This window comes from Simochromis diagramma, unplaced genomic scaffold (assembly GCF_900408965.1).
Source record: "Simochromis diagramma unplaced genomic scaffold, fSimDia1.1 OVJJ01000313.1, whole genome shotgun sequence".
Classification (NCBI taxonomy): Eukaryota; Metazoa; Chordata; class Actinopteri; order Cichliformes; family Cichlidae; genus Simochromis; species Simochromis diagramma.
The window spans coordinates 1773785-1786246 of record NW_024387372.1 but is presented as its reverse complement, the minus strand read 5'-3'; the positions used below and the strand labels follow the sequence as shown (position 1 = coordinate 1786246).

Genomic DNA, 12462 nt, shown 5'->3' with positions numbered 1-12462 from the left:
GTAACTTAAGAAGTCCAGACGCTTTTCTTTGCAAGCTCCTTTGACTACGATGACCTGGATGACTGAGAACCTTCACAGAGATAAAAAATTATATTTAGATTAAAAAACTGTGGAATCATGTAAAACATTAAAAACAGTGTATTCAAAATAATATTTTCTGAAAAAACAGTTTCATGGGACAGGGCATAAACATCAGTGTTAAAAAAGGAATATAGTATGGTAAAACAGTTAAAAAACAGTTATTTCATGACATCATTTTTCAAAAAAACAAATACAGTTAAAAATATTAAATATTAAAAAGTTTATTGTACAATGTTTACAGTTCATATTTAATGGTAATGGTTACAAAGGTTCACATACAGAAGGTTAATACAAATTTTACAAAAGGAGAATTGGAAAGGGATTGACAAAACAAAAAACATTCACAGACAGAAGGGTATAAAGGGAGGTGGAGTCAGCCAGGGGTTCATTTGGATTTGGAGCATTGACGAGTGAACATCTCTTACCAGCCGCAGCACTGTGCATTACAGCCACATTTTCGCAGCAGTTTTTTTGTGTGCCAAGTGCCTGAAGAAGACCCTTGAGGGGTCGAAACGTTGCGAGTACGGCACACTATTTTTTGAACGTTTTTAATTAATTAAATAAAGCTTTTTTTTTTTTATTTTTTCTTTATTCTTTTTCCTTTTTTTCCCCTGTCATTTTCTTCATTTGTATCTCGCCTCATAAAAGCTCACTTAAGAGTTATAATTATTTAGATAACAAAGGCGAACCCACATCACAAGAACTACAACAATATACAAAACATACAACACAACAACACAAACGCAAACATTAGCCAAAGATTGAGGACCAGATGGCCTCAGCAGATTGGACCGTCGTCCGATATGGAAAAAGGCAGAGGCTTTCCCGTAATCGTGACAACCAGCAGGGTGGGTTTCCTTCAGGAGGAATGGCCCGTGCATTTCCTGCCTCACAGAGGTGGCAGGCTCAGTCCCCTTCCCCTAACCCCCTAACCCTATCCACATTCCAAGAAATCCAAACATGGCAATGCTGGCACACACATGTGATTATGCGCAGAGGTCCACCCTACCAGCCAACCTCAGATCTCAACGCAAGCACACATGAATGCACATACATTTACAAACACCCAGAAATGAACTCCCGCTCAGAACAAAAATTCCAAGATACTGTAACAGTCACAATGGTGTGGTGTCTCTTTAAGACACCCAAGTCGAGGGTTGATGGTGTCATCAGTTTGTGCCACTGCTCTCTCTGTCTGGGATTATGAGGACACGTGCCTGCACGCTTGTGTTTAACGAGGGACGGATTTATGTTTTCTTCTCCAAACCTTTTTTTTGTTTTGTTTGCAACGCTTGGGTTGTATGGACGCTGGGCGTTATGTTGTTGAGCCGCAGCCGTTCAGCCGGAGTTTTATATGGTTGTTGAAGAAGGCGTATTAAAGAACCACCATGGATTACCGATACCAGCGTGGGTGTGTGTTCTTCCGACTAACCTGCTAGGTGTTTTACCGCCTCCTCTCAACCACGCAACACAACCCAACGTTACAAAATGGCGCCCAAACATCTTCTCCTGGACCTCAGTATGCAGTATCTTCGAGCAGCTGATGATTGATACATTAAAAGGTACATCGCGGCAAAGTAGATCTAGTAGTAATCTGCCATACTTCGCGGAAACAGACCAGGCTGGCCTCGACGCGGACGTTGGGAAGATCACCGATTCACCGGATCACGGAGGTGTGTTTTCACGGCAACGAGTGAAGCCGCCGCAGCGCTGTTTTCGGGATGTATTATCGTTATCTGCTGAACGCCTTTACTGCGACATTTTTGGATTAACGTGGATTCACACTACTTGGACACGAGACGGATGCCGCTTCTTCATAGTTTCTGAAGTGCATGTATGCGGAGTGAAGCGCACCGGGGTTTTTCTCTCCCCTTCACCAGCCGAGCTCACGCTGCAGACTTTGCTTCATCCGCACGGTCTCTGCAAGTGGGAACTTTTCCACGGGACAAACCTCTATGCCATGTCAGGACTGGACAAGTTTGGAGTCGACTGGAAAATCACCGTACTGATGTTGTGAGTGTATATATATATAAAAAAACACACAAAAAAACAAACAAAAAAAAAAAACGCTGTCTATATTTCAACCTGATTTGCTATTGATTCTCACTGGCTTAACCGTTCTTATTGAGATGCTGTTTTAAGTGCATTTGACTTGAAAAGGTGTTACTCATACACAGTTACTCATAAGTTTGGATCTATTTTACACCTAAATGCTTTTGATCCGGGGTGTTTACTCCTTCTACCTCCACGTTTCAAAGTCAGATAAAACATTTGAAGCTAAACTTCAGAATTCACATGTTTTGTATATTTTTGTGTGACCAGAACTGAAGTTGATTTCAGCACAACTGCTACCTTATATAGATTTGGGTTTTTGATAAGTATGTATTATGGCTACTCATCCTGACTTGACTGATATGTGTGATGATATAGACTTTATGTTTCACCCCAACCGACTTACTGCCAGACATAGTACTGCTGACCTTGGGCATAAAGTGCAAAGTCTGCAAGCAGAGGTTGATATGCTTCAGCAGTGCCTTCATGACTCTTTGGACCTCCAGAGGAATATTTTGGAGCAGTGGACTCAACAAAAAAGACCAGTCCCAAAAATACCAGCTGCCCAGATTACTCACCCTTTTCCTCAGGCCTCCTCTACTCCATATGTGCCAGGCCTACCAACCAGGGAAACGGAGCGATCTATCTCAGCACCTGGCCCCACGCAGCCCGCCAGGGCCTTGTCCCAATCCCAGTCAGATTCGCTGGAGCTAATTAATACAACCAGAGTCCTTGCTGCGGCATTGCACCAAGCTAAATTGGAGCCCAATGTGTTCGCTAATTATGGCAGTCTTCACCCAGAAGAATGGCTACAGTCTGTTAATGCTTATAAAACCTCCTTAGACCTAACAGACGCCCAAATCCTCAGAGAGCTACCACACTTCCTAGCTAAGGAACCAAGAAAGTGGTTTAATGTGCTCATTCCTCATGTATCTACATGGGCTAAGTTATTGAACTTTTCAGAACTGTCTTCTTGCCTGCTGACAACCAGGAGCAGATTTTGAGAGGCATCCTGGACCGTTTCCAGCACCCCGAAGAGCCTCTGCCAACGTTTGTTGCCCATATGCTCGATGAATTTAGGAGACTGAGGAACCCACCATCTGAACAGGAGCAAATTGAGCTCATCTGTAAACACGCAGTGGAGAAGTACAGAGTAGCACTGTATGGAACGCCTGTAAAGTCAGTAATTGATCTAGTGCTGCGTGCCCATGAGCTGCATTCTGTTCGTGGCACCAGCCTTTCACAGCCTTCCCGAGCTCAGCTGAAAAACAGAGCTGAGGGAGGACCCCGCTGTTTCAAATGTGCCATGCCTGGTGTTACATCTCGTACGTGCCCTAACTGTTCCACTGATTTTCAGGGAGCTCTACACTCTCCCAGTATGGCTCCGGAGCTTCCTCAAATGCTGTCTCCCGACCAACATCCAGTAACTCAGCCTGCGGATCCAGATGAAACTGGCGTTGTCAGGGAGACGAGAGCAGCTGGCAGGAGGCCGGGAAACTTCAGGGGGGGAGAGTGTTTCACAGGGGCAACCCTCCCCCCAGCCAATAACTCAGCCCTTATCGCCTTTGTCAGATCAAAGTCTGCCACCAGTGCTCAGTCACGTTGAAGATGGAACTTCGCAAGCATCGTGGAACACCCCTCTCAGAGTTAAAGTGAACTTTAATGGGGCGGCTCTGGATGCCACACTAGATACAGGGGCATCTCTTTCAGCAGTAAATGCAGACCTGTTGTCTGAGAAAAACCAAAATCAGTCATTAAAGAATCCGTGGGATTCTCCACCCATAAGACTGGCCAATGGCACTAACTGCAGTCCATTGGGAATAACCTGGTTAACCATTGGATTTATGGGCAAGCGAGTCTATCTGCGGTTTGTGATAGTGCAGGACCTGTCAACCCCCTTTGTTCTTGGGATGGACTTTATGACTCGCACTTCACTAACAATACATGTCCCAACAAGAACTGTAATTATGGACGATAACCCCCATGTCTTGATGAACTCGGTGAAAATGGCTTTGTGGAAGCTGATCTTGAGTGTGGAACTATGACCCTGCAGAACACCCCGCAGCTCTCCCTCCATGATAAGGCTGGAGAAGCTAACTTGGATTCTGAGGAGAGGGAAGAACTGTTGGAGTTGTTAAATAGTTTTGGTGACTTGTTTGATGGCCACCTTGGTCGCACTTCTCTGGCAGAACATGTCATTGTAACTGGGGATGCAAAGCCTGTTAACTTGCCACCATACTGCACCTCACCAGCTAAAAAGAAAATCATAGAAGAGCAAGTGGAAAAAATGCTACAGGATAACATCATCGAACCTGCATCAGGACCATGGGCAGCCCCCGTGGTCATTGTGAACAAACCCCCCTGCGAACCACGGTTCTGTGTTGACTTCCGTGGTCTGAATCAGCTGACCGTGAAGGATTCTTACCCACTCCTGCGGGTGGATGAATCACTGGACTTTCTGTCGAGAGGGAAGTTTCTCACAACACTAGACCTCGCTCGAGGTTACTGGCAGGTCCCCATTGCTGAAGAAGCTAAACCAAAGACTGCTTTTATCACGCACTGTGGCCTGTTTCAGTTCAGAGTCCTTCCTTTCGGCCTATGTAACGCCCCTGCGACTTTTCAGCGGCTTATGAACAATGTTCTAGCTGGCCTGATTTATAAGTCCTGCGCGGTGTATCTAGATGACATTGTTGTCGCATCACCGACCTTTGAGCAACACCTGCTTGACTTAAAAGAGGTCCTTAGTAGGCTTCAGTCCGCTGGCCTCTCTTTAAAGCTGAGCAAATGCCAATTCTGCCTTTCAGAACTCACCTTCCTTGGTTATCGGGTTACGCCGGCTGGCATTCATCCGGACCCTGACAAGGTGAGAGCTGTGACTGAGTTCAGAGTGCCGACCACAACAAAACAGGTGCGACAGTTACTTGGCCTAACTGGCTACTATCGCCGCTTTGTACAGGACTATGCCCGCCATGCAGAGCCACTCTTCGCCCTCACTAAAAAGGACGTGCAGTTTCACTGGGATGACAAGTGCCAGGCAGCTGTGGACTTTCTGAAACATTCTATAACCTCAGCACCAGTCCTCAGGTTCCCAGATTTTTCGCGTCCATTCTTCATTCACACTGATGCATGCGATGCTGGTCTTGGAGCAGCATTAATGCAGAAAGATGAGGATGGCAAAGACGTTGCTGTAGCATTTGCTAGCTGTGCTATGCACAAATCGGAAAAGCCCTACTCAACTCCAGAGAAGGAGTGTCTGGCCGTGATCTGGGCCTTGGAACATTTCCGACCCTATGTCGAAGGCTTGCACGTAACCATTTACACTGACCACAGCAGCCTCAAGTGGTTGATGCCTCGACCAAACCCCTCTGGCAGGCTTGCTCGGTGGTCTCTTTGCCTTCAAGACTTTGACTTCAGCATTATCCACTGTAGGAGCCATAATTGAATGTATTGAATTTTGATGATCACTGGGTTTTTATTTGTTTGGTTGTTATGGGAGTCACGTGGGTGCTAGCGGTGACATAAATGGGCGTTGTCAGTCTGTCATTCACTGGGTTTGATTTTGACAGAGAGGAGGGCTGGGTAGCCGTAGTTTTTGTTGACCGCTGCACAACATGTTTCGCTTCGTTATATTAGAGCCTGTGACGTTGTAGGAGTCTGAATCAGGAGCCGATGACATTACTCTGTAAACTCTCTAAAGCACTTTAATAAACAAGCAAACAATTCCACCTCTCGCATTATTGCGTAAAGTTGACAGCGCGTCAGGCAAATAGGCAGGCTCCATCCCCGGCCTCTAGCGACTGTGGAAGTCGCTACATCCACAAACCTGGAGAACGTAATAAGGTGCCCGATGCCCTTTCACGTAATCCTCTACCAGATGTGGATGCCCCCATTGATCTTCTCCCTCCCTATGCCGTGATTGGGAGCATGGACCTTGGTGCTCTGCCTTCTGTAATTGTTTCAGACCGTCCGCATGTTCGTCAACTGCAGCTTGAGGACCCAGTCACAGGCTCATTGCTCAATCAGCTGGAGAGTGACCAACAAACTGGGGAGGATAATCAAGATCTGGAAAAGTATGTTGTACATGATGGTCTCCTCTATTTCCTCGACCCAAAAACGAAATGTGGTCTCCACCCACTCAAGCAGCTTAAACTGTTTGCTCCTACTACACTCCGTGGTTATCTGCTCAAGTATTACCGCGATCATCCTACAGCCGGACATCTGGGCATTGCAAAAACGCTGGCACGCTTGCGTCTCAGATTCTTCTGGCCACACATGAACTCTGACGTGAAAAAGCATGTGGTCTCATGTTGTTCATGTCAAGCCACTAAGCCAAGTCAAAGAAAAACAGCAGGCCTTATGGTCCCTATCCAGCCACAAAGACCATGGGAGTACACAGGGGTGGACTATGTTGGCCCACTGCCCCGCACACAAAGAGGGAATGCTTATATCCTTGTTTTTGTGGACTATTTCTCAAAATGGGTCGAGGTGAGTGCTGTGAGAGAAGCCACTGCTCAAGTTGCTGCGAACAAGTTCATTACTGACATTTTTGCCCGACATGGTTCTCCCTCCCACCTTATTTCTGATAGGGGAACGCCTTTCGTCAGTGAACTCTTTGAGCATGTTTTGTTGACTCTTGGGACTGAACACAGACTAACGACTGCATACCATCCTCAAACGAATGCAACTGAGCGTGTAAATCGCACTTTGAAAACGGCCATTCGAGCCTATGTTGGGGATAAACACACCTCTTGGGACAAATATCTTCCCCAGATCTGTTTTGCACTGCGCACTGCACCTCACGAGAGCACAGGCCTGAGCCCGTCCATGATGCTGTATGGGCGAGAGTTGGACACGCCCTTGGACCTTGTCACTCAGCCCTCCGGGGAGGGACTGAGCGACCCTGAAAGGTCCCACTCAGATGACCTGAGAGCTTTACTTCGGGATGCTCATGAACATGCTTGCTTGGTGCTCGGAGAGAGTCATAAAAGGCAAAAGCACTACTATGATCTGAGACGTCGCACAGTCTCTTATGAAGTTGGGGTCCTCGTCAGAGTAAGTCGCACCCAAAATCAGATGCATCGTCCAACTTTTCTGCTAAGTTGGCCCCCCTTTACACGGGTCCCTACCGCATCTCCAAGAGGATGTCTGATGTGAATTACTGTCTCACCACAGTGCACACTGGGGAGAGAGTTGGAGTTTTTCATGTTGCAAACCTGCAACCACTCTACACCTGGGCCTCAGCTTTATCTGGCAAGCGTGCAAACCTAACGGCAGCAGCTTTGGATCTCAGTGTCCCGGACAGCAGCTTGCCTCCTGCTCTTTCAGTCCCAGGCCGCATTGACTGTGATTGAAGACGTTTCACCTCTCATCCGAGAAGCTTCTTCAGTTCTAAGGTCAAATGGTGTAGAGTCCCAGATATAAACCTAGTGGGAGTTTCCCCCCACAGAGGGAATTTTTTATCCACTAAAAAGAGGTTTCAATCAATTTTTGTAATGTAGAGAATATCCATGTCCAATTGTAATTTACTGTAAACATTAGGATGAGGGTTTTGTGTTATGGCCCCCAGGGTAAGATTAGAATTAGGATGGGGGAGGGGGTATGGTTAGGGTTAGGGGGTTTAGATGGGGGAGCTCAAGTTGGGAGGTTGGCCACCGAAGGTGGCCAAACTCCATGCACAGACCGCACCTGTTCCCATCCCGGGCCCCCACGTCACCCACAGATTGCTCTCCAGGAGGGAAGTGTCCTCTCTTATCCCAAATAAAGGGGTTTGAAAGTGGGCTTAGGGAACACAGAGGTTAGGTTTAGGGCCGGAAGATAGGGGTTGAAGTTAGGGCCCAATGTTCAATCAGGGCTCTAGGCGGTTAGGTTTAGGGCCGGAATGAAATCCCTGCATGGGGTTAAAAGAGGTTAAGGTTAGGGAAGGCTTCAGGGCCAGGAGTTTATAATGGGATGGCCATAAAAGGGCCTACACAAATAAAAAATGAAGAAACAAGGAGAAAAGTAAAGAGGAGGGGAAAATTCCCTTAAATGGAGTTACAGCACCCTCTAGTGGGTTATATTGGGGTTAAACTCTCACAAAATGGCATCTGAAGCCTCCCTCAAGCACAGAAGTACATAAAATCAGTCACTCAAATTGGTTTCATGGAGATGCTCCATTAACATGATCATTCCAATGATCCAACATGTGCTCTCCAGTCTTGTCCGTCCAGCGAAGATTGTCCGATTCTGTGCTGAACTTATCAGCAGGTAGAGCAGGTATGTGCTCCTTTAAACCTGTAATAAAATTGTTTATGTGTAATAATGTGTCTTGTTCTGTTTTGGGAAGGGCAGAAGAAAAGTTAATCACTGGAATATAAATGTCAGCTTGGGGGAATTTTTCTTGTGCCGACCTCAGCGTTCTACTCAGCTCCCTTATTGGTACATTTTTATCCCTCTGACACCTGTTATTCAGGCTGAAGGAGAGAACCAGCTTCTCCACCGATGTGTCACTGTCTGCTTTATCCACAAGGATCTCTGCATGGCCCCATTTGGCTCCTGGGAAGCGGTCAATTTGGACTCCCTCCGCAACATAAGGAGGAATCAAGCCCACATTGGTGTCTCCAATGATCTCCTTTGTGTGCAGTCTCCACTCTCTGAGCTTTTTCTTTGTGCTTGGATGTCTCGTCGGGGTGCATACCTGTTGTCCAACTGAAGCTGTGTTGGTCTTCTTGGGGGTGGATTCCCCCTGTATGAGGTCCATCGCCTCCATGTTCTGTTGTAGCTGAATGGCGGGAGAAGATTTCCCCTCAGAAGAAGCCCCATGAAGTGCTGTAGGGATTCTCCTCACCCTCTGGTCTCTCGGTGCCACTTGATTGGGCCCTGGTTCCTGTAGATGCACAGGAGGAGTGGCAGGTCTCAGATCGCCGTCTCTTCCCTCCTCCGTCTTACTGGAGAGTGACAGTTCACCTCCAATCAGGTCAGACGTCGTAGCAGTCGTAGTTTTGGGTGCGGTGTTAGCTGTGGGTGGAGCCTGAACTTGTGCTGTGACAGAAACGATCCGGCCAGTAGTGGCCTGCAGTGCTGCGGGTTGTGTGTGCAGAGAAGCTGATTGTGATGCTTCAATCAGGGGTGCAATCATGTCCAAATGTCTCAGCTCTCCATTTACTTGTGGCTGATGATCTGGTTCATTGATGGCGTTGCTCCGCTCCATCGATCCAATAGTTGCCTGCACGTCTGCCAGCTTCGCCACAATTACAGCCTCAGTTTGCTCCAAAGATTCAGGCTGAAGACGGCGGCCCAGATTCCTTTTGGCCCAGGATGCCGCTATCTCAAACAGGCCTCTCCAGTCCTGTTCAGGAAACTCAAAAAGAGTCTTAACTGCCTCCTCCATGCATTCATTATAATGATCCCGAAGGATTATGATGGTTGTATGAGCCCAGTTCTTAGCATTGCCCTCAATTAGAGTCTGCACTTCTCTATTGGGGATAGCTGGCTTAATCACAGTCATTAGATTGTGAGCTATCTTGTTCAGAGAGGGAGGAGGAACGTCCCCCGAAACATTTTTTTTGTTGGTGCACTGTCTTAATGAGTTTATGAATGATGCGAACCTTTGCTGAGAAATCAGGATCATCTGACTGTATTTTCTTCTGTGGAGGTTCGGCCCAGTCCGTTTGCAGTGGCGTGTCCAGTGGGGTGGCCTGGGGGGGGCACAGGCCAACCCCCCAACCAGACTGGCCACGCCAGGTGCCACCCCAAAGGTAAAACAATAAAATTCAATCAAATATCAAATGTACGATTGTTTTCACGGTGAAGCTCAGATATCCGAGTGTAAGTGAATGCAGCATCGGCTTCTGCACTATGTGCATCATGTTAGCAAAGGTAGGAGAGCCAAGCACGAAAGACGGCACAGCAGGAAACAATTTTTCGGTGAAAGAAAATGAGGACAGAATAAATGTCCCGGTAAGTAATATTAAGTTTGTTGAGTTTAGTAAACTTCGGTGAAATTAGAATACCAAGGAAAAAATAACACTTAAAGAATTATTGCAGCCGTGGAATATTTCAGACAGTATGCTACTGAGGGCAGCTAACATAAGAGTTATGAGTTATAAGATATAATCTAAGTCGTAACATTGCTGTATGGAGCTGCAGATTTGGTTGCAGGTTAACATAGCTGGACTGGCCATCGGGCATACCGGGCATATGCCCGGTGACTTATTTTTTATTTTTTTTTGTAACGGCATGAACAATGAGAGGTGGTGGATTGGCCAGATGCAGGTCGATGTGTAAAAATGACTCAGTTGTCTGGTGGTGGCTATGGCGGGGCTTCCACAGAGGCCAGCAGGTGGATGAGGGAAGGGGAGGCAGGAGGAGAGCCCCGAGGCGGCCGCCGATCCGAGTGTCAGGTGAACTGAACTTCAGGTAAGAAGTTATGACCTGCAGTCTATCTGGGTCAGATATGAACCAAGTTTAGGTGGAGTTTATTTTCGTTGTGCTGACTTTTTACTGTCAGTTGCAATAACTCGTACTGCGTTCTAGCCAGTTTGACGGAGTTTTTATACAGCTGGGTGGGTGCTATGATGTTACTGATAGTGAACTTTATTTTATTTATAAGGTTAGTTAGTAGAGTTGCCAACGGCTCCTTTTTTTTTTTTTTTTTTTTTTTTTTTTTTTTTTTTTTTTTCTTTGTGTCCCGTTTGGATCTATAGCCATCAGAATTGTTGTCTTAAGGCCAAGAAAGATGCCAAGCGGATTTATTTTACCAAGTGGATCATCATGGCCTTGCCATATTGGTCCATTTGATTGACCTTTATTATAATTATGAATTTATTTTATTTTCAGTTGCTACAAACGGGACAGACATGACTGGAGGATAGGACAGGGAGAAAGAATGAAAGAAAGAGAGGGAGAGAAAGAAAACCAAATGGGAGAAGAGACGGTGAGAAGGGGGGGAAGAAAGAAAAAAAACAAAAAAAACAAAACACCTGGGTCACCTGTATGGAGAAAAAAAACAGAAGAGAAAGCAAACAACAAAGAGCAACATAATAAATAAAAAAAAACGGCACCATCACAATAAACTAGCTAGCAGTAGATATCAGTAGATACTAAATAATAAACGATATTGTGCAGCACGCAAGATAGACAGCGCACAATGTGCTTTGAGGCAGCAGCCAAGAAAGCTGTAGTCCGCATCTGTGAATACCCGTGTGTACACCTGTGTGCATACCTGTGTGGATCAGCATGCTTGCATTCCAAAGGTTTCTCCATGTAATGATCTGCTAGGGAGTGTGGGGGCCACAGCCCCGTCCTCCAGGGCATGAAGCAGGTATGGAGGAGATCAAAACTCCAGACATCCAGAGGCCCCCAGAACACAAGAGACCAAGGAAGACCAACAGAGGGGCAGCCGCACCACTGTCCCAGTAAGAGCTGAGGAGAGTCCCAGATGAGGGCTCACTCAGCAGCCGCGGAGCAGAAGCCAGGGGGAGTTGCAGTGACGCGCCCGTGAGCTCCGCCGGCAGCCAGCTGTGCCTGAGTGACCGAGCCCCAGGCCGAGAGGCCGGGGGCACCCCACCTCCGAAGTGGCCCGAGCGAGCCCCAGGCTCCAGGCCCCGATAAGTGGCCGCCAAGGAGTGAGCCGGTGTGTACCTGGACGCCCATCCCCAGACACAAAGAACCACCAACGCACCGACACCTGAGGGAGTCCGCCACTGGCAGGGGAAGTGGTGGTGGGTGGAACGGCTCCTTAAAAAAATGGAATGGTCCGTCATTCAGAGAAAATATTACGCGTTTCGTATTGAGCTGAGAAGAGATGCAGTTTGTCCCGAACTTTCGCTATAATGGAAAAAGACACAAAGCTGGAGTTATTCTGTCGTTACGCTGCACAGCTGCCTCTTCTCCTCTCATTCTCTCCCCCTCCCTCTCCTGTTGCTACTTCAATCATGAAACTGATCAATGATCAGCTGATCGTCTCTCTTGTTTGTTTATCGCCCACTTTGCGTCAGAAAGAGGAAACCAGCGGATGTCGCGCTAAACAACAGCAGCACGTTTAAGCTTGATCAGGTGTTGTTAGAATTTATTTAATATTACTTTCTAGTATCAGCTGATGTTTGCTGGAGCCACAGCTGTAAAGCTGCTGGTCATGATGTCGGTTTGGATATGTGGTGAGAGGGAAACATGAAGATGAAACCAGGAGATGTCCTTACTGAATCATCAGAGCTGAACAGGTGATGGAGAAACAGGTTTACCTTTTAGGTGACATGAATGAGTTGAAGTTATGAACTGTTGCTGAGAGACAAATAACACCAGGATCCTTTTCTAAGTAGCTGACAGCTGGTAACTGTGCAGGGGCGGGTC

At 46.9% G+C, this 12462-nt stretch overlaps 1 protein-coding gene and 1 long non-coding RNA gene across 2 annotated transcripts in view; both read right to left on the bottom strand.

The window, feature by feature from the left end:
- The window catches only part of LOC120719340, a 17283-nt gene extending 16093 nt beyond the window's left edge, over window positions 1–1190 (bottom strand). The window contains exon 1 of the long non-coding RNA XR_005692658.1: window positions 1024–1190. This is a non-coding gene — a long non-coding RNA (uncharacterized LOC120719340). The remainder of the gene's footprint in view (window positions 1–1023) is intronic.
- Window positions 1191–1389: 199 nt separating this feature from the next.
- LOC120719329 lies at window positions 1390–9645 on the bottom strand. Its single transcript, XM_040008454.1, has 2 exons — window positions 8763–9645; window positions 1390–1508 (listed from the first exon to the last, which is right to left on the bottom strand). The coding sequence occupies exons 1-2, from the start codon at window positions 9617–9619 to the stop codon at window positions 1475–1477; spliced, it is 891 nt and encodes a 296-aa protein (XP_039864388.1). The 5' UTR covers window positions 9620–9645; the 3' UTR covers window positions 1390–1474.
- Window positions 9646–12462: the final 2817 nt, after the last annotated feature.